This window comes from Symphalangus syndactylus, chromosome 9 (genome assembly GCF_028878055.3).
Source record: "Symphalangus syndactylus isolate Jambi chromosome 9, NHGRI_mSymSyn1-v2.1_pri, whole genome shotgun sequence".
NCBI lineage: Eukaryota > Metazoa > Chordata > Mammalia > Primates > Hylobatidae > Symphalangus > Symphalangus syndactylus.
The window spans coordinates 51,040,026-51,060,970 of record NC_072431.2 but is presented as its reverse complement, the minus strand read 5'-3'; the positions used below and the strand labels follow the sequence as shown (position 1 = coordinate 51,060,970).

General features: G+C 38.6%; 1 protein-coding gene across 2 annotated transcripts in view; it reads right to left on the bottom strand.

The window, feature by feature from the left end:
- Positions 1-5,964: 5,964 nt before the first annotated feature.
- RND3 (Rho family GTPase 3) overlaps positions 5,965-20,945 on the bottom strand; it is a 73,214-nt gene continuing 58,233 nt past the window's right edge. For both annotated transcript variants that reach the window (XM_055292161.2, XM_055292162.2), the window contains 3 exons: positions 12,649-12,758; positions 9,393-9,527; positions 5,965-8,003 (listed from right to left, as the gene is read on the bottom strand). In XM_055292161.2, coding sequence (XP_055148136.1) covers positions 7,752-8,003; positions 9,393-9,527; positions 12,649-12,758 — 497 coding nt within the window. In that variant the 3' untranslated portion in view covers positions 5,965-7,751. The remainder of the gene's footprint in view (positions 8,004-9,392; positions 9,528-12,648; positions 12,759-20,945) is intronic.

The following is a 20,945-nucleotide window of genomic DNA, read 5'->3' as shown; positions in this document are numbered from 1 at the left end:
CATACACACACATATATATATCCTATTAGTTCTGTCCCTCTAAGAGAACATTAATATAAGCCCCATTGATGATACTAGGTTGTTTGATTAATTTAAACAAAACCATATTTAAATTATCATCAAAAAGACTTTATCAGTATCTAATTGTGGGCAGCACTTAAGGGAATAACACATACAAAAACTATAACCATCTAGGGTCTACTGTTTAAAAACTTATCATTTATGGCCAGGTGTGATGGCTCACGCCTGTAATCCCAATACTTTGGGAGGCTCAGGCAGGCGGATCACGACGTCAAGAGATTAAGACCATCCTGGCCAACATGGTGAAACCCTATCTCTACTAAAAATACAAAAAATTAGCTGGGCATGGTGGCAGGCACCTGTAGTCCCAGCTACTTGGGAGGCTGAGGCAGGAGGATCACTTGAACCTGGGAGGTGGAGGTTGCAGTGAGCTGAGATCGCGCCACTGCACTCCAGCCTGGCAACAGAGTGAGACTCCATCAAAACAAACAAACAAATACACGAAAACAAAACAACAACAACAAAAACTTATCATTTACTGTTCTGCCTGTGTCTTTCCCAAACTGACGTAATTCCTCTGCCTTTCCTCCATCTGTTTTGTCTCATTAGGGAACTGGAAATGCAACCCAATTTTTCTCTTTAGTGATGTCAAAAGATGGCAAGGAAGGTGTTGCAACATTCTAGCCAGAAAGCTATTTTCTTTCCACTTTGGAAGCACCTCAGAGAATGACAGAAGTGGCCATGATATGAAAGGAACAACTGACAGGTTTTGATTTCTCTTGGCTGACAGCTTCATTTTAGGACTTTTTTTGTCAACCGCATCCAGACCTATGCAGCTGGAAGACTGACTTCAACAAATCTGAATGTCTCTTTAAGAGTCAAAGCAACCTATTCCTTTTTTTCCAGATACCCATTTATCTATAATTAAGTCAGCATTTAAGGGATTTCCCACCAACTTCTATCTAAAGCTGCCGAAAGGATGACTAGCTACTGCCTGAAGTGGGTTTAACAGATCCTGGGGTGAGCATTAGGAAAGCCTTCCACAGAAAAATGGCTGGGTATGAAATGGGAAGAAAGACGTCATTCACATGGTCCCTCATTACTGAATTGATTATTTCGATTTGAATTTCTGAATTCTGTTCCTTTGGACAGCTCTGTTCCTTAGGATTCTGTTCCTTAGAATAGCAGGTGTTACTGCTATTATGCTCTTGAGGTTAATTGGTCCTATCATGTACATACATACTTATATATGTGTGTGTGTGTGTGTGTGTGTGTATCTCCTTCCTTCCTCACCAATACATGCTCACACTATAGGCTTGATGTCTTTATTGAGAAAACACATTACTCCTTTTATCACTGATGTGAAAAGTAATACCCGCCTGCTTCTGCACATGGCATTAGGAGAACACCTGAACCTTCTCCCTTTGAATCCCAGGCAGAATGTGAATTTGTATTTGGAGGACAAAGAAACACATTTGTTTTCATCAGCAGAATCGGACTGTTAATTATTCTCCATAGAATTACAGAAGGAAAAAATCAACTAAGTGCAATCTGATCTCATCTTATTTGTTCTTTAATCCTTCTAAGAATCTGTCTTTGACATTTAGGACATGAGCAGAGAACATCAACAACAATAATAACAGAGGGAGGAGAGGACTGTCTGTTTATACTCCCCCAACATTTCTTATCACGCTGAATTGTGATTTTATTTGTATTTGTCTTTCTCACCCTAGACAGGCATCTATAGAACAAGGACAGGGTCTAATTCATCTCTTTGTATGCCCAGCACAGAACACAGCATTGACACATAGAAAGTACTCAGAGAGTATTTGTTGACTAAGTAAATGACTGGGTCTGCAAAAGCAAAAGGCATCACCCAAACAACTATTTCCATTGTATTATTTTCTACTCTCAGAAAAATTCCGCTGCCCTTGCCAGCAGTGCCATATCTGGATTTGGAGGAAACCACACATTCTAATCCCATCAAATGGCAATTACCCAGTGGGTAGGCCTCCGCAAGCAATGGCCTCCTCGTTGGCCAGGGTCAGGGAGAACAGAGATTGAGAATCTGAAGGCCTGTTTTTAGTCTCTGCCATTAGCTTAGCCACCCTGGGCAAGTCCCTGAATATAACTAAACTTCCATATTCTTCTTTGTAAAATAGAGAAGTTTAACACAGAAATATTTGATCTGGGGACTATAGGTTCATGGATGAATATCAAGGGAAGTCTGTGAACTTCCTGAAATTGTGTGTAAAATGTTATGGCTATCTGAGTCATATGTATTTTTGCATTTTTAAGGGAACAAAGAGTTTATAGCTGTCACTAAGTTTTTTAAAGGAAACCAACTTTTAAAAACAAGATGTTAAGAAACTCCTGAATAGTTAATTTTGATATCTCTTTTTTCTATAAAATGTCTACACTTCTAAGAAAACTTGTAAAACTGCTTTAGCCCACAATATATATTTTTTCCTCTGATTGTCCATTCTCCCCATGATCAGTCACCACCTCAAGATACTTTAAACATTTATGCAAGGCCAGGGTAAACTTCATCTACCTTAGCTGAATCTGGAGCTAGGTCTTTGACTTCTCCAAATTCCACACAGGAATTATCATAGTCATGCCCATAGTAAATATTGGATGAAAATTTTCATAGATTTATTTTATCCCAGTACACTGACTCTTTTCCCTCCAATATTCTATGCCTTTCAGGACCAGGACCATAATTATCATCTATCTCAAAGGTGCTCAGGAGGCAGATATTAGAGGGAATATTTACTATGAATGTTCTCATAAAAGGCCAACAGGGTGAGGTGATTGTCCAGTAGCTTTGAGGACACTAAGTGAAAAGGGAGTGATTTCTGATCTACCCAGGTACGGCAGGGAGGCCATGCGTGAAGGGAGTGCCCAGGGTCTGTGGTAGCAGCTCCATGAGTAAAAAACATTGCCTCATCATCTAAAGAAGCCAAAAGCAAGGGGTGAAGGAAGAAAATAGTTTTGTTAGTGTACCTGTATTCATTTCCTATTGTTCCTGTAACAAATTACCACAAACGTAGTGGATTAAAACAATATAAATTAATTATCTTACAGTTCTTGAGTCAGAAATCTAAACTAGGTCCACAGGGCTGCAACTCTTCTGGAGGCCCTGGGGGAGAATTCCTTTCCTTGACCGTTCCAGCTTCCAGAGGCCAACTGTATCCTTTGGCTCATGGCCCCCTTCTTCTATCTTCAAAGACAGCAGCATAAGCCAGGCATGGTGGCTCATACCGGTAATCCCAGCACTTTGAGAGGTGGAGGTAAGAGGATCACTTGAGGCCAGGAGTTTGAGACTAGCCTGGATAACATAGCAAGACTCCATCTCCACCAAAAAAAAAAAAAAAAAAAATTAAAAATTAGCCAGGTATGGTGATGTATACCTGCAGTCTCAGCTATTCAGAAGGCTGAGGCAGGAGGGTCACTTGAGCTCAGGACTTCAAGGCTGCAGTGAGCTATGATCACATTACTGCACTCCAGCCTGAGTGACAGAGAGTGAGACTCTGCCAAAAAAAAAAAAAAAAAAAAAATCCAGCAGCATAGCATCTTCAAATCTCCCTCCGTCCTTCTGCCTGACCCTCTGTCATCTCTGTCATCACATTGCCACTGTCTCTGATTCCTCCTACATAATTGTTATAAAGTCTGTGATTACATGGGCCCTATCTGGATAATCCAGAATAACCTTTCCATCACAAGATCTTTAATTTGATCACATCTGCAAAGTCCTTTTTGCTATAAAAGGCAACATCCACAGTTTTTGGGATTAGGAGGTGGACATGCTTGGGGAGCCATTATGCAGCCCACCACAATACCTTATGTTTGCTTGTGTCTATTTATTTATATGCGGTAGTTTCGTAGAAAGGGTCATATTCATGGAGATTATGTTCAGGAAAGGAGAAAACAGAAAGGGAATTTACGTAGCCAAGTATATGAACAAGTGGTAAGAGGGAAGAACTATGTGCCCAGAGCTGAGAGGAATCTAAAGTTGTAAGTTACCAATTGCCTCTGGTAGACATAAAGAACAAAGGAGGTTCCTCTCACTAGCAACTGATCATCTTCCATATGTGGTGTAACATATGTGGCTATTGCATTAACGTGCCTGACTATGTATTGGAATATTTAGTGCCTACTCACTTTCTTTGATTCAGTTAATGTCAATGGAAATGACAATCAGACCTGGTGTACTATAGTTTGGTAGTGACTGTCTCCCACTACTGCATTATAAATTCCCCATGTCAGAGATTGCATTTAATTCATGATTATGTGCCAAACTTAGAAAAGTGGCAGGCATGTAGTAAGCACTCAATAAATATCTGGTGAATAGAAAAATGATAAAAATAAAAACTTTGAGGTTAAAACACCAGAATGCTGGTGTCAAAATAACCCAGCAGAAAAAGGATAAGCAGCTTTAAGAGTTTCAGGAGAGTTAGAAGATGAGGTCATTTAAAAAAATTCTTTCTAATAAAAATAACTCCCTGAGTTATTTCTAAGTTTGTACTCAAGACAGACTCCCTGCAAGACTAGAATCTTCTAAGAAACTATTCCTGTAAAAGATTAAAATGAGAGAGACACAGTGTAAGTCTTACTCTGAGTTTGAAAACCACCTTTTAATATTTAAAAAGGCATTAAGCATGACCATTAATCAATAGAAAGGAATGTTCACAGAATGCTTAGAAGAAATGTTTGCTAAGGCAAGAAGTCAGAGAAAACGAAGGCATCCATGCCCAAGGCTGAGGACAAACGTTTTTCTTTTGCTTCAACAAATTAAAGCTGCTAGGAAAGAACAATTGACCAGAGAGGAACATTACTGTACAGCACATAAAATACTGCCAAGGTCAGCAAAACCTCAGCTTTTTATTTATTTTTTTATTTTTCTGTGCCAGTGATTGTTGAGAAATGAGTTTCTTGCGAGCCTGACTTAGCCATTATGCTCCGAAGTTACTCAACACCAAGGATTTGGAAAGTACTTTTATTTCCTTTACTATTTGATGACGAGAATGAGTTACAGACATTTTCAGTAAATCTCTGTGCTTAAAATTGTTTATAAGGCCATTTCATAACGTCAGTGTGCTTTAATTTTTTCACTCATGCTGGATTCTCTGCTTCCCCCTTTGCTTTGGACTTCTGAGAATTATTTCCAAGCAAATAACTATACCTCCAAGATTCCCAAAGCCACTCAGAAAAAAAAAGAAGCCACAAGGATGCCTTTTTTTATATGAAGTGACTTAGCTGTGTAAAAAGAAGCACTGTTTTAAAATCCCACAGAGTATCTTTGGACACTTACGTAAAACTTATATATTAAGTATTTTAGCGGAAGACTGAGAATCAACTGGATTTATGGGGAGATAGTCCTCTCTTTTAAGCTGTTCCATGCATACTGTACATCTCCCAGGTCAGTGGGGAAACTTGTATTATGTTGTACTGTGTCATTTATCCTTCCACCAATTGCTGCAAAAGCTGTGTTCTGGGTCATCCCCGCAACAGCTGTGCACAAGGGCATGCCTTGCGAGGTGGCATGGGTTAAGGACCAAGGTTTAGGACCCCACAGGGCAGAGAGGCAAACTAGGCTCATATTAGCATTAAACCTGCGACTTGAGAGTGCATCATATTGCTTCATTCTTAAAGACTTGAAGGATTTCCATATTTTCTACAAGTTAATCTTAAGCAGTGTCATGGCTCTTTTTTGTATGTGATCAAATCACTTAATCTAATTATGCTCCATTTTGTTCTTGTGATTTGAAAGCATCATGAAAACTTTTATATATGCAGGTTTATCTGTTACTACTATGAAGAATCAAAAAATTCCAAAGCCTTCTAGTTCAGAAAATGTTAAGCCAGATTCTGTAATCACCTATGTTAAAGAACAAAGCTAAACAGCTAAATCAGGAAGTAGATAATAAAAGACAGATCACATTTAGACAAAGACATGGTTACTTTTTTATTTGAAGAAAAAAAAAGTATGTTTTAATAAATACTGCGGAAACATTGACCAAACATACAAAGTGACTTCAACAGTTTAAAAAATGCAACAAAAGTTCTGCTTTATAACAGTTATAACTTATTTTCTTTTTACAATATTTAAATACAGAAAGCACTCGCCAGCTATTTTGTAATACTGCCCAAAGCATAATGCTGCGTCAATCAAAGCATATTATGTTGGTAAAATGTCTGTATTTTGTGGGAAATGACTGGAATCGAATTTTCTTGCAGAGACAAAACAAAGTGCTTGTAAGACATAGAACTGAGTGTTGTAATTACCTTAATCTCTCCTGCCACAATTGAAGGGGAGCACAGCTTCAATACTTCAAAAACGAAGCATTATCATGGGAAAGAAAGCTCGTTTTCAACAAGCGCCAACAATAAACAGGTCAGATCTGGTTTCTTCTCTGAAAGAATCTCTAAAAGGAACTAATCAAAAATATCTGTAAACTATTTTAAATGCTTATTATTTTACGTTAACAACAGTGACCAAGTGCTGAACATGGACCTTGGCTGCATCTGTTCAGTGAGGTTTGAGCAATCACGCTCTAGAAGTGCCCTAGTGTTGTGTCAGGACTGAAACTCTATTATATAATCTTCCACTAGGGATTCTCTAAAGCTTGGGTAAGTGGGTTCTTCTCTCATCAATGTTCATTTAATGAAAGTGAAATAAACCAACAGATCATCAGATGCTGCCAGTTTCGGAGCTTCAACCCAAAATAATAGTCCTTCTGCTTTGTATTTTTGGTAACTTAATTCCAGACAGCTTTACTCACAAACTGTGCTTTCTGCTACTATTCTTTCCTTCACTCATTACCTCTTCTGGTGAAACAGTAACTACCTTTTTTCTCTCCTTGGATCATTCTATGACATCAAACCAAGACACCTTTTATTTGACTTTGCATTTTTATCAACGATGGCAAAAAAATCACACAACTTCTTTTCTAAACAGCGCACAAAAATATTACATTGAGCAATTTACCACTTTTTAATGACAATCACAATGAAGAACAGAACCATCAGACTGAATAAAAATCGACACTTTTTTTTCCTATTTGATCTATGCAATCTTTGTAGTGCTGGTCTACACATCTTGCAAGATTGCAAAGGCTTTCCTTAGAACCATCCTACTCAGCTATCTTCAGGAAGGCAAGATTGCAAAGCCTCACAAAGTTTTCCTCTGGATATATCCCATGGGTCCTGATACAATTTCCATTTTAATGATGAGCTAGAAAGAAATTAGATCACATATCCTCTAGAAAACTAAATGCTAAGGTCACAGTGCCCGTTCCCCCATGAGGACGGTATATTAACATATACTTTCTGTAAAGGAGATTAAAACATTTAAAAATTAAATCAAAGTAGAGATCCATGAATAGATCATAACAAAAAAAAAAATGCAAGCACCATTCAGAGTGTGATTTTTCTTCTTGGAGGTACTCGCATCCCCCCTCATCTTCCTCTAGCTCATTTGTATTTCTCATTTTTTGGCATATTTTTCAAGTCACACTTCAAAACTCTTCCATGTATTCACTTCTCATCACTTGGTCTACATGCCGAACCTAAGGTCAGGATTCCAAAAAGATGAGTATCCTCTCAAACGCCTCCTAAGCCTCTGGTATACATGACTTTGGCTGTGCACTTCATTTAGACTTCACCTTTTTGTTTGCTGTTTTTTTTTACACTAGATTCCTTTGTCTTCATTAAAGATAATGAAAGATTCACATCACAGTGCAGCTCTTCGCTTTGTCCTTTCGTAAGTCCGTAGCAACTGCCGAGAGTTCTGGTCTGCTAGGCATGTGTGAAATCCGCTTTGTGGCTCTCTGTGATTTGTTCCGCTTAACGTTTTTATTTGTCTTATTTACACATGCCAAGGTGGCAACGTGAAAAATGTCTCTGACGCTATTTTCCGACTGTAAAGCTGAGCATTCGATATAAGTAGCTGCTCCAATCTGTTTGGCCATATTTGCCCCCTGAGAAGCAAAAGAAGGGATTTTAATCAGCAATAGGACTTTGGGGGAAAGCTAGCTAGCATCTTCTAATACCACAAAATAATAACGCATTGCAAAACGTTTGCTGATATGTTAACTGAATTTTCCAAGTGTCATTGCAAAAAAAAAAAAGTTGTTAAAATGTAAACTGCCTTATTTATTACTTCATAAATATTTGCAGTCAAGAGCCAATCCCTAAGATGCCCAACTCTCATGGCTCATTAGAGGTGTTAGAGCTCTGAATAAATGCTAAAGGCTGATCTTAACAAATGAGGACCCTGGTTATGAAACACTTAATATGAGACGTTTCAAAGAAGTGTAGAGTGGAGCTAACGAGGTGATTCATCTTCATTATCAACTGCAAGCAAGAGTTAACTGGTTATGCAGGCCTTCCAGGGTCACAGCAAGCATGGAATGGCCCAGAGAATCTTACTAGTGAAGTAAGTTAACTGAAGGTCATGAACATAAACTCCGCATTTTCCACACAGCTCTGGCCGTGGTGATGTGGCCTTGAGAACCTGTTCCAGCGCCTCATGGTGCACTTCATTTCTCTTTTCTTGAGGGTAAATGGCATTCAAGACTAGTGACCAGGTTGTACCAAAAACAGGGGCAATGAATGAAATTTAAAATTGATTTCGAAATGTAAGTGATTCTGTCTTACTTCGGGCCAAAATAAGTTGAGGAAAGGAGTGATACTATTGTGACATCTGTTACTTTATGAAACACAAAATATGTAATTTCTAAGTGTGAACCATACCACCAATGTACACAACAATAAGCATGTGCACATCAACCAAAACGACTTATTTAAAATACCAAATTTTTTGCTAATGAGAAATGGAAGACTGAGAAGACTGCAGTATTTAAAATGATGATTCTTAATAAAATTTTGGCATTTCAACATGAACTCTCTTTAGAATCTGGTTGTAGGTTTTATGAGAATGAGCTTTTGAAACTGATTCTCATTTCTAAATACTTGGGGGAAATGCCTACAGAAATGAAGGATCCCTGAAAGATGGTGTTACGGAGTGTTCCACTTTACCGGCAACAGCCTTATTATTGTGCTGCCGACTGTAAAATCAGATTACCTCTCTTAAGGAGTATTACTGATTTTGACCACATTCTCTCTTAAACCTATTTAACTTTAAACCTACTGGGAGTTGCAGAAATATACAAGGTTAGCATATCAACTGTTTATGTACCCAAATATAATGTAATTACACTAATAAATGACAGCATTTTAAATTTCACAACTGACCACTGGGTGAGCCTTTAGAAGAGCAGCTACTTTTTATTTTATTTATTATGAGTGATAGTCCATTTCTTTCACTCTTTCTAAAATCCAGTTTTGCACATGGGCAAAATCCATACCTGGTCATAGGACACTGGCGTCTGCCTGTGATTGGAGAGCTCTACTAATGTACTAACATCTGTCCGCAGATCAGACTTGCAGCCGACCAAGAGCATTTTGGTATTTGGACAAAATTCCTGGATTTCACCTTTCCACTATGAAAGAAAAAAAAGATTAAAAATGAACAAAGTAACGGTATCCATATCATGAAAACCATTTCTCCACTGGCAGACATTAGAATGAAACTCAAAAAAGATGTTAAAAAAGGAGTGTCCCTTGAGATGAAGAAGCAAACTTTGCATTTATCTCCTGAACAGATGTGAAGTTTTACTACTTTTTAAGCATTCGAGAATAATTACGTATATTATGATTGATTCTCCCTCTCTGTGACTCATCTGTTGCTACTGAAAGAGACTTGGTAGATGTTGTCCAAAGGTAGCTTCAATAATGTCTTAATTATTGGTGTGTCTCTTAAATATAAATGTGTCTTAAGAATAATTATATATCCTAACAAGTGACCATATCCTTCGATGTGTGGATCTGATCCTCCTTAACTAGAAGGCTGGGGATAAGGCGGAGGCAACACTAGCACCAAGTATGCATTCCCTGATCCCATCATGAAACACTGAAGCATGCCACCACGAGCTGAGGCTCTATTTAAGTACCTGAGATAGTTAATAAAACAGAACATCCTGCCTTGAAGGAGTTTCTGTTCACATGGTTGCATCAACACAGACCATGACATTTGCAAAGGAACATCTCTTGGGTCATTGGGAAGGCAGACGGTCCTGTAGCTCATATGCCTTCAAGTTAGTTTAAAACTATTTCAATCTATTCCAATTTGTCTAGTTGCTTCATGATCTAACAAGAATTATTAGAACCTTCAGCAATGCCTGGCTTGGAATTCCAACTGTCCTCTTTAAGAACAAGCAAGTGGCTTTTTGTGGCTTCATTTCCTCAAGCTTGAGCTCTGCAACAGCATGAGAGTCAAGGGTTCAGGGCGGTCAGAGGAGATCTTTGGCCTTTGAGGGCAGGGCCTAGAGAGGCTGAGATGGGGAAGTGGTGCCTGACTCTTCCCACCCACATTCACAAATATGTAAGTGTTCTACTAAGTACTGTGGCAGTGACAATGATAACTAAGACATAGCTGTGTCTTCTGGAAAGAAATTCACAGAATACTGGGGGTGATGAAGTCATGTATTAAGTATAACACTAGATAAGAGGGACATCCTGCAAGAATGACTTAAAAGATCACTAGAGGAGACATCTCCAAATCTAGGGGTATACTTTGGGTAACGAACTCTAGTGCAAACTACACCAGTGGATTTAAAGGAATAATATACTTTCCATAAGAGCCCATTTTGTCCACTTATTCCTCCCTTTCTCCCTTCCTTCCTTCCTTCCTTCCTTCCTTCCTTCCTTCCTTCCTTCCTTCCTTCTTCTTTCCTCCCTCCCTTCTTCTCTCCCTCTCTCCCTCTCTCCCTCACTCCTTTCAGAATTATGTAGGAACACCCACCATATGCTAGGTGGCACTGGCATTAGAAGTGGAAGGTGAACTGGAAAAAAAAAAAAAAGAAATCCTTCCTACTTCAAGTCATTCTAACCTCCTCTTTGATAGTGAAGGACTTAAAGGGTTCCATTAATCAAGACAAACCACAGGGGTTATCATGAGCCTTAAACCTCACAGGAATGTAAAACATACTCATTAATATCTATAAGCCCAAAGTCACTATTCATTTGGTCTTAGAAGACAAAAGCAAAATAAAACAGGAGAAAGGCTTTTCATCATAAATTATGCATAGGCCGATACTACATCAAGTAAAATCTCTAGTAAATAAGCAACTCCTTTTATCTCCAGACAGAACTAGACATGTTGTTATGTTGCTCTTCAGCTATGTAATGACTTTGGCCTCCCTCTGCATGTCTAGCAATTGTTTACAAGCATTAAAGACAGGAAAGGTGTATTCCTGCCTGGATTTGACAAGCATTAGCATTATTTGTGTTAGATATGTGTTACTCAAAATTGAAAGGAGCTAAAAAGGAAAAAAGAGCCTTGATCTATTAAGAAAGTCCTATTTTATTGAACTCTGTTTGTAATATTTAGTAGAGACAGAAGGATTATTATACTTCCAATCCTGACTTCACAATGACACACAAGCCAAGCAATGAAATATAATAGGGGAATGTAAACTAATAAAAACACACAAAATACAAATAAATTCCACCAAAAATTAAAACCAAAAAAACAAAACCAACCTGGCCACACCTGCATGTTTGTCTTTCTCAATCCATACCATACTCAGACTGGGCTGCACGGGTCACCCCTCAGTTGACACTGCCTTGCTCTCAGCCACATCCGGCGTTGGAGCCAGTGTGTGGAGGAGAGGGAGTGCTCCAACAAGGATCTGATTCTGAAACCCCACAGCACACAGGCCAGGGCTGAGAAAATAGCTAGTGGCTAATAAATGCTGATCCATGGACTAACACGGCATGTGCCTTCTACAGCTACCTGGAGGCTGAGTCTCCACTGCTGGAGGTCAAGAAACGCCCCTTCCTCCCACTGGCCTCCCTAGTTCCTGTGACCCATCCTGTAATAGGTCCTCTTCCTCTTGATCTCCCCCTGCCTCCTTCCATCCATAGCTTCCTTAGTTAGGTTCCTACGGAACCTGACTTACCTTTGCCTCCGTAAACTATGTGTACATTATAATATATAACATGTTTACAAGCACTGCTTCTATATTACTAGAAAGATACCTGATCATAATTACTAGACAGATACCCGATCATCAGACAATTCACATTGGACACATCCCTATTCCTCCTATACTAGTTCCATTTCTGTTTCTAATAACACCATAACTAAAACACAGCTTCTTTGTTAAAATAGCCATTATTGCATTCCTTTCACTATCTGACTTGAGGTCAAATGTAAATCTGTAAACTATGATGCAATCTGTTGAGTCACTGAAAGAAGGAAGGAAAACATGAATATGATAGTAATCAAATATAACTGGTTTTAGCTGTACCATTTTCTCCCAAAGGACAAACATGAAGGCCCTTAAAAGGTATTTTGTTTCAGAGCTTCATGAAATAAAATTTCAAGCAGGTTCATCATCAAAAAGTGGAAACCCCATTTTGGTGTGAAAGGGTTCTAGTGTTTAATTACAAATTGTAAGGCAGGGAATTGACTAGAGTCTTTGAGCTCCCCAGCAAACCCCACGTTTCTATTTACAGATCACCCAGTACTGAAGTGTGTCATCATTCCCCAGCACTTGCCTTTTTGAGGACACTGTCCAGGGTCTCTGGTCTACTGATGTCAAAGCAAATCAGCACAGCATCCGAATCAGGGTAAGAGAGGGGGCGGACATTGTCATAGTAAGGAGAACCTGAGAAGAAACAAAGATACACAAATTTTCAGATGAGAGTCCCCTTGTCTGTCATGCATTAACTCTACCCTTTCGGGCTAAGTCCTTTGACCGTCACATCACGACCTGACTCCCACTTCCCCTAATTCTTGGAAAAGAATTCAAACAGACACACAAAAGCCTGCTTAGAAATATATGATGAATGAAGCCTCACATGTATCTGACATAAATTCAAGAAGAGGGCCAGGATCTTAAGTGAAATCTGTATGGTTGAAAGACTAGGGCCTGAAGTTACCTGGGTGAAGTAGGGAATCACCTGGGGCCAGGTGGTCTTGAGTGTAAACCTGCCTCCACCACTAAAGAGGGAGGGGGCAAGGTAGCTTTAGGACTCTGTGCCTCTGATTCTTCACTCACAAAATGAAGATGCTGACAACATACATACCTGAGATTAAGTAAACCCAGGCAGTGCCTGACTTTTAGTAAGGGATCAATACGTATCAACTATGGGTATTATGGTTGTATTACCGCTGTTAAAAGCTGAGTGGTAGCAAGAATCATAAACTGAACTACTTCTTGGGAAAGAGACCAAAACTCAAGATCAATTCTGACAGCAGGATGGGGGTGAGTGAGGGAGAGAGGAAGAGGGAGGGTTCAACTATGCAAAGAGAAACCACAGTAAACCACATCAGTGTTACCCATCTCTAAGATGTAAGTTTAGATAGGCCATTGACCTTTGAGCTTGCTTATTTTAACTTATCGCCAAACCCTATATAGATTTTCTTCCTGTTACAACCAAGAATGTAATAAATGTCATATAGGATCATGTCACTTTTTTACAGAGTCCCATCTCTGAGAGTGACACTGAGGCATGATCCAAGGATCTTAACCTGGATTAAATCCAGGGCACCCTAAAGGTTCAAGGCACCAGCCAATTAATTTAACCACAGAACTCTCTAGTCAATCAAGGAAGTTTCTTCTATTTCTTTAAGAATTCCAAAGGATGGGCAATTAAATGAGGCCTATAGTTATGAAGTGATTGACTACAAAACTAAATACAGCCTGCCAAATGCTGCTTGTTTAAGAAATCGTTTTCCGTATGCTGACATTTCACAAGCATCACATGAAAATGATTTTACTAGGCAAATATATACACACGTATGTATCTGACTTCAAAGCAGAAAAAGAAAATCTAAACCACCAAACTCTTTTTAAAAGTCCATTTCATTTTGACATCACTTTCCATTTTGAGCAGAAAAACAGGACATGTTGTCCCCTGATAAATCAAAACCTCAATAGGCAAAGTCAGGAAGAGAGACTTAAAGAGCAGCTTTAGAGAAAATATCACTGTCTATATTTCTATCAAAACAACATTTGCTTGGAGGCTGTTCCTGTGATCTAAAAGACACTATAGTCAGGGGTCATCACCTCTATTCACACAGTACACTCTGGGTCCCTGGCATCCGCTGTGGAACCCCAGGCAGCAGTGCAGCTTTTTCTCTAGCTCCTTTACTATGGAGAGTGACAACTTCAAGCCACGTGTGTCTGCTAAGCAAGGAATAAAAGAATGTTACAAGAATCAGGAAGAAAAGTGTGAATAAATAGAGAATTAAGTCAGAGCTGTTCATGAGCTGCAGCAGCTGCCTACTCACATCTGCAACCAGGACCCTGGTAGAGCAGAGGCTGACAGCTGAAAGATATTTCCCAGAAGCTTAGAGGGTTTAGAGTTTAAAAAGTCAAGTCATTTTAAGTATGAAGGTATATTAGAATGAGGCTGTCTCTGAAAATGACAAGCTGTGGCTGCCTTTTCAGTCGCTGAAAGTACTCTGAGGTGAAGAGAATAATTCACAAATAGTTCACTCATTTGAACATTCGAAAGGCATCAGAAATGAGATGGTTGAACACTATTTATGGCTACATTAGTATTTCCATATTATTTTTGAGAAGTTCACACTTTCTCAACTAGAACCTTTCCTGTTTCTGTGTCCAAAGTCTAACTCTAGCACAGCACCTGCTGTAAACATTTGAATGACTCTTTCCAAACAGGCAGTCAGAAAATTCTAGATCATAGAGTGGAGCTCCAAATACTGGACATATAAATGAGAGTTTCCTCTGCTCCTCCAAGTCCGCGAGACACAACCTGATCCCAGACCCAGGAAGGCAAAGCTGCCAACAGTTAGGATTGTCAGAAACCTAACGAGGCTTCAGAGATCTCCTTTCCCAGAAATCACTCACATTAGGAAAAACCACTCTCTCCCTGTGGGGAGCTTCCAGTACAAGCAGACCTGGTATCTTTAGAGAACTGTTCCAGGTACCTACCAGCTCCTTTCAGGATACAATTTGTACGATGTTAGAGTACTCACTGCCAATTCCAGATATAATACTGCTTTATGACAATGGAAACCATCTTTTCCAAATAAAAAAATTAGGAAAAGTGAGTGAAGAAATACAAAGAGGATAAAAGACTTTAATTAAAATTGAGACTGCCAGGAAAATCCTGAGGAATGGTTTCAACATTCAGGCCACCACATGACTGCTGGGAATACCCCTCCTTTTGTGGACTATGTTTCCCGTCCCCCACCCATTTTATGGCCACAAAGGAGATCTGGCTTTGTGCTCAGCCCCGTGTCACCTGCTGGAGACTGCTACCTACTAAAATCAAGTGGGCTGACCTCTGTGCTTAGTGCATATATCCAAATATCTGCAAAATTTAGACTGGCCTGATTTTAAAATGAAACAGAGTTCTCCAGTTAAACCAGATTCTCAGGGAAGTTTGCATCTGCTTTTGTTTTTATCTGGTTAACAGTATGAGTGAAAATACATATGTAGTGCAAAGGTTTATGAGAAATAAACCACCGTGCTTGTGGAGATAGGTGATTTTTAAGAGGTTTAACGTGATCTAATTAGGGATAACACTTTGATCCCATTCTATTACTTTTGCTAATGAACAGTGCTGCTTTTAGATCAACACGAGTGTCCAAAGGTACTAGTAAAGCTGATTCCCATATTTCTTAGTTATAAGCATAATTTGACTGCCAATGAGAAGAGTAATTTATTTAAAATAACAAGACCATTTATTCACTATATTTTTGATAGGTTAAGTTTATCTTGTCTTAGATAGAAATATCTGTTGTCTCTATTTTTCATAGTGAAAAATATTGATATAGAATTATCAAAGAACTGTCCCACCAGGAAAGATGTAACTCATCAACTCAGCAGGACTTTCAGGATAAAAAAAAAAAAAAAAAAAAAGGCAAAACAAAAAACAAAAACACACATACAAAAACACCTCCTGTGTAACTTTACAGTGTTTAATCTGTGTTTAAGCACTTGGAATTCTTCCTTTTCTTCCCCATAAAGCCCAAGAGACTGCACAAAGGAAGTAAGGCAAGCAAAGCTGGAGAGGGCACGGTGGAATCACAGGCATGCGTGAGACAACACATGCCAAAAAAAAGGAAGAGAATTCCAGAAATGACTCTGTGAAGTGAGAAGCAATATAGAGGGGCAGAAATGACACCAAAGGAAAGAGCTGAAAGTAAGTGGGTAAAGCAGGAATGACACCTGCCCTAACTGCTATATCCCTCCAGAAAAGTCTTACAACACCCTGTGAAGGCAAACGAAAAAAAAAAATTAACTTCTATAGGTGTTTTTAAAAGACGCACATGAAAAACTCCCAAGGTGCTAACTGTAGAACTAAACACAGCACAAGCAGGAGGGCTCAACATTTTTTACTAAGTATGAAAGTATTCAACTTTAACTGCAGTACACGGTAGGTACTGATATACATAGAGTATGTGCTCTAATACCTAAGAATGGACTAAAGTGCAATAACATTTAGGGACTGCGTTTTGCTTGTCAAATGAAACTCTTTTTCAGCATGTGGAATAGGCTTCATGCATATGGAAATTCTCAGATGCAGCATTTCTCTGGTACTATATGAAACTTTAAATTCACAACCCTATTCCAAGGTCCTTTTTAAGTAACCTGCCACATCTCTGAAGGAAAAACTTCGGGAAACTCTATATTGTAAAGAAACAACTACACTATATATGCAAAATGTGTACCTGCCTCACCCAGAAAATGTAGTTGAAAGGCTTTGCTGGGGATAGATTGGAACAAGTGTACACTTGGGGTTCTCTGAGTTGCTCAAGTTTGGCAAACATCAGCAAAGTTCTAGAGAGCTTTTGAAATTTCAGATCTACCCATCTTTGTATTCAAGATCATTAATTCTGGGTGAGAGCAAAATTTCCAGCCAAAGAATAGTCACAACGTGCCTCACCCAGAAACTAATTCTTCAGACACATACCTGCCTGCTGAAGTCACCCTTTCGCAAAGATAGAACACACCATATATGTACATAATTAAATGTATATGTAAGAAGATTCTTGCCCAAAAGGGAGGCTTTATGGAACCTTTTGCAAAATACCAGTTTGAACACTGTGAGGCTTTAGAGGAGTTGGAGAACTGAAAACTCTTCTTGTTGAATATTTCATAAATATCATTTATTTAACTTGAAACTTCATTTGAAAAGCTTCCCTTTCCCCCTTAAGAAATTTCTACCAAGAAGAGTAAGCTAAAGCTGTTGCATATTTTTGGCAGAGAAAAGTAGATTAACTTTTGGTATTTTTAGTGACCACCATGAGCACATCTGAACGCAGCAGCAGCTAACATGTGAGAGGGCAGGATCTGCCCAATTATTACAAGACTGCATTTCCTCATGCCATCTCTAATCAGAGTAAAAGGTTTAAATTAGCAGCAATCTCAAGAATGTGAATCAAGTCTGGGCAAAACTTTTGTATCTGACTCAGTATAAGGATGTTTAGTTTTTGTTTCAAGTAGTCTGCACAACAAATACCATGCCTGCAAATATGCAACAAACACTCCCAGGAAGAATATTTTGTTTGTTTCTTCCATGGATTCAGATAATAGGAACTATGAACAGATCTTATAAAATTTTGTGGGCATTTATGTGTTGCTATTAAAATGGAATAAAGATTTTCTATTTCTGGGGGCAATGTAGATACAAAACTGGAAAGTCAGACAGGTAAATATGTTTGGCCTTTAAATAAAGGTTTAGCTTTAAACTCCTAATCTTATTGAGATACTTAAAAATATTTAAGAATCAAAATATTTTACTGACAGTATAACCATGGTTAAGTCAAGAGCTTTAGGGATAAGAGTATATGTATATGAATATGCCTAAAAGTAAATAGGGATAATGGATTCAAGTTTTTGTTTCATATGATATCTAAGAATCAGATTTCTTGGAGTAGAATCCCATGAGTGAATTCATCTTTCCACAAACTATGTCATCAGGCTCGTTTTTCAAAACCAATGTGCACAACACCTGGTCAAACTTCTGAGGCAACTACATTCCGTGTCAATAAAATGTCTGCTTTGCCAAGGGAGACTCTGAGAAAGTGGCCAGTATGTAGCAACTGAGAAGTCATTTAAAGGACATCAGAAAATGACTGAGCCACAACTAATTCATTTGGCACAGCCCTCCAGGCACCATGAGCTAACTGGAGAAAGTATTGGTCCTTGGTGTCATATTTACATGCAAAAGAACTGGATTAATGAAGAAACATCTGGTTATTTCAGGTGGTATCAGAATGACCAATTTGGATGCTTCATTGAAATGTGCAACTTAGCGAGAAACCAGATTGGAAAAAAAACAGCACTAAATGGGGCTGAAAAAAAAATCTACAGACAGATGTAGACTTAGAGCCTTCATACCGCCCCCTCCCCTTTTTAGGAGGTTCCTTGGTTTAAATGGAAATTACTGCATGGTGGACAAATCTCCAAATGCAGTTTTATGTACTTCTTATTGGAAACCACCATACAAACTATCTGTTTTACCTTAACCCAGGTCTCTTACATAAGAGTTTCAGTGTGAAAACTCGTTAAGAATTAAACCTAGTTTTGAAACCCTAAGCTCCAATGGATCATTACTACCTGATGAAATGCTTGGTTTCCTGCAATTTCACAGTTGATATTCAAATCCCAAGCATCCATGCTTCTCTGGCTCCTTCATAAATTCTTAACCTCTTCCTTTCTCCAAGAAGTTTAATTTAAGTTATAATTCTCAGCTTCCAGAATCTTGTTTTATCTGAGAGCCACTAAATGTAAGCAAGTTTCCACGTGGGAGGAACGTTAAAAACTTCTTAGAACTTAGTCAACTTCTAGAAAGGAAAGGAATTGTGGTGGGCCTCAATGACCATTAAGTCATGAGTTAGGGAGCCTGGGCTATCCATGTGGCCTTCAAGAACTCTTTGGATCTTGTTGCTCCTTGAAAAATCCAGGTTTAGAACCTCCAGGTTCACCTTCCTATAAACAGGTATTGCAGCACTAGACAGGAGGAAGTCTTTCTATGTCCTCTGTTTGTCCTGTGGGTATTCAAAGAAGGTTGTCAGGGAAGAAGGATGTCTTTACCCTGTTCAAATCTCAGTCTACAGGCATCTCCTCTCACCTAAACACCTGACACTTAATCCGGGCTTCTCATTTGATTTCTTTTGTTAGTTTGGGAAAGCCTGAATATTTTAAATTTTATTGTCACTCGTGTTTTCACCATGTCTGTCTTATCACATGGTGAAACTGTGAGCACCTAAGGGCAGAAGCTGCTCTCGCCCAGCTCTGTACCCCTCCCATAGCATCTAGCAGATTGTATGCACACAGAAAGCACTAAACCATGTTTGCTGGTTTTATAATCATTTTTATGTCTTGTCTAGATGTGTTCATTTATACGCTAAATCACCAAAAAAGGGGAGGGGGAGAGAGAGAGCAGTGATCTCTTTTTAAGCTGCTTTTCTGGATTAATTATATACTAATCTCCAATACCGCTGAACCATTTCCATCCCTATTAAGAAATATTTCATTAGAGAGCTTGTCACCAAGTCCATTCTTCATACTTGATGTATAATAATCTAAATATAACAGCTTAGATAGACTTCTGTTTATAGAGAAGTTTGTCCTCATATTAAGGCATTAGGTAATTAAGATATTTTTCCTCTCTTTTTCTCTAAGAAATAAAGGATACCACCTTAAATGTTAATAATGCTAAAAACTAAAATAGGAAGTACTAACTTTAGCACTCAGGGCTTAAAAGAAACTTGGATCATGACAAGATTCAAAAGAGTGTTCATGAAGCAATAGCATAGTTATTGTGGGGAATTTTAACAGCTGAATTGAATATGTTAAAAGTAATAATAAGCCTTAAATAAAATGTGCATTAACTTGCCTTGGTTAAAAAGCTGGAATGAATGATTATTACTCCCTAAATCACATGTGCTGAAATTACACTGCAATCAAATCTCTTAGGAAAAGATACAGTGATCCTTAAATGACTACATTTCTATTATTAGTAGGCATTTGGCTTCATGCTACAAATTACTTCTATGCTTGGCAAATGTGGCCAATTTTGAAGCACAAGATATTAGAATTACTTTGGTCTTACTTATTACTTCACAATTGAAACTATTATCCATTGTTTGGCAGAAACTCATTGGGTGAAATTTGAAAATCAATAGGAACATTTCTGCAACTATTAAGAATGTTCATTTTATAATGAAAAACATTTTTTAGGAAAATGAAGAAGTTATGGGCCTTAAAAATTCCCTCTTTTAGATGATTCCTACAGCATTTTTACAAAGGTTTTGTTTACTTTTGTTGGGGAGCTGGAGTACTGTAGCCCTAAGAATCAACTGGCAAAATGCCTTTTGTAGTTGCTTTAACTGGTGTGTGCAATGGGAGGGGGGGCGGTAGCTGTTTCCTATCTGAAGAGGATCCAGAGGATCTATAAGCCCTAGGATGTCTGACAAGGAAAAACATTGCAACCAAGTGGAAAAGGGCACTGGGGTTCAAGGACCTGACAAAATTAGGTGCATCATGAGTTGTTAATGAAATACACGCTAAACCAGAGGAGCTTCTTTTTCTCCATTACCCCACCTGAACTGTATGCTTCTTAGGAGCAGGACCATGCTTAATTAACACTGTATCTCTAAGGTCTTTACAGAGGGCCTGTTTATAGTGGATGCAGGAAAAAAAGGAAGAGATGGATGGAGAAAGGGATAAAGGAAGGAAATATTAAGTTACTGTGCCTTAAAAAGCAGGAATTTATTTTTTTTTTCATGGTGCAAAGAGACTTCACATATCCTACTTTCACTTGGTAGTCTTTCCCACATCCAAATTGGCAGAGTTTTGCCTATGCATGAT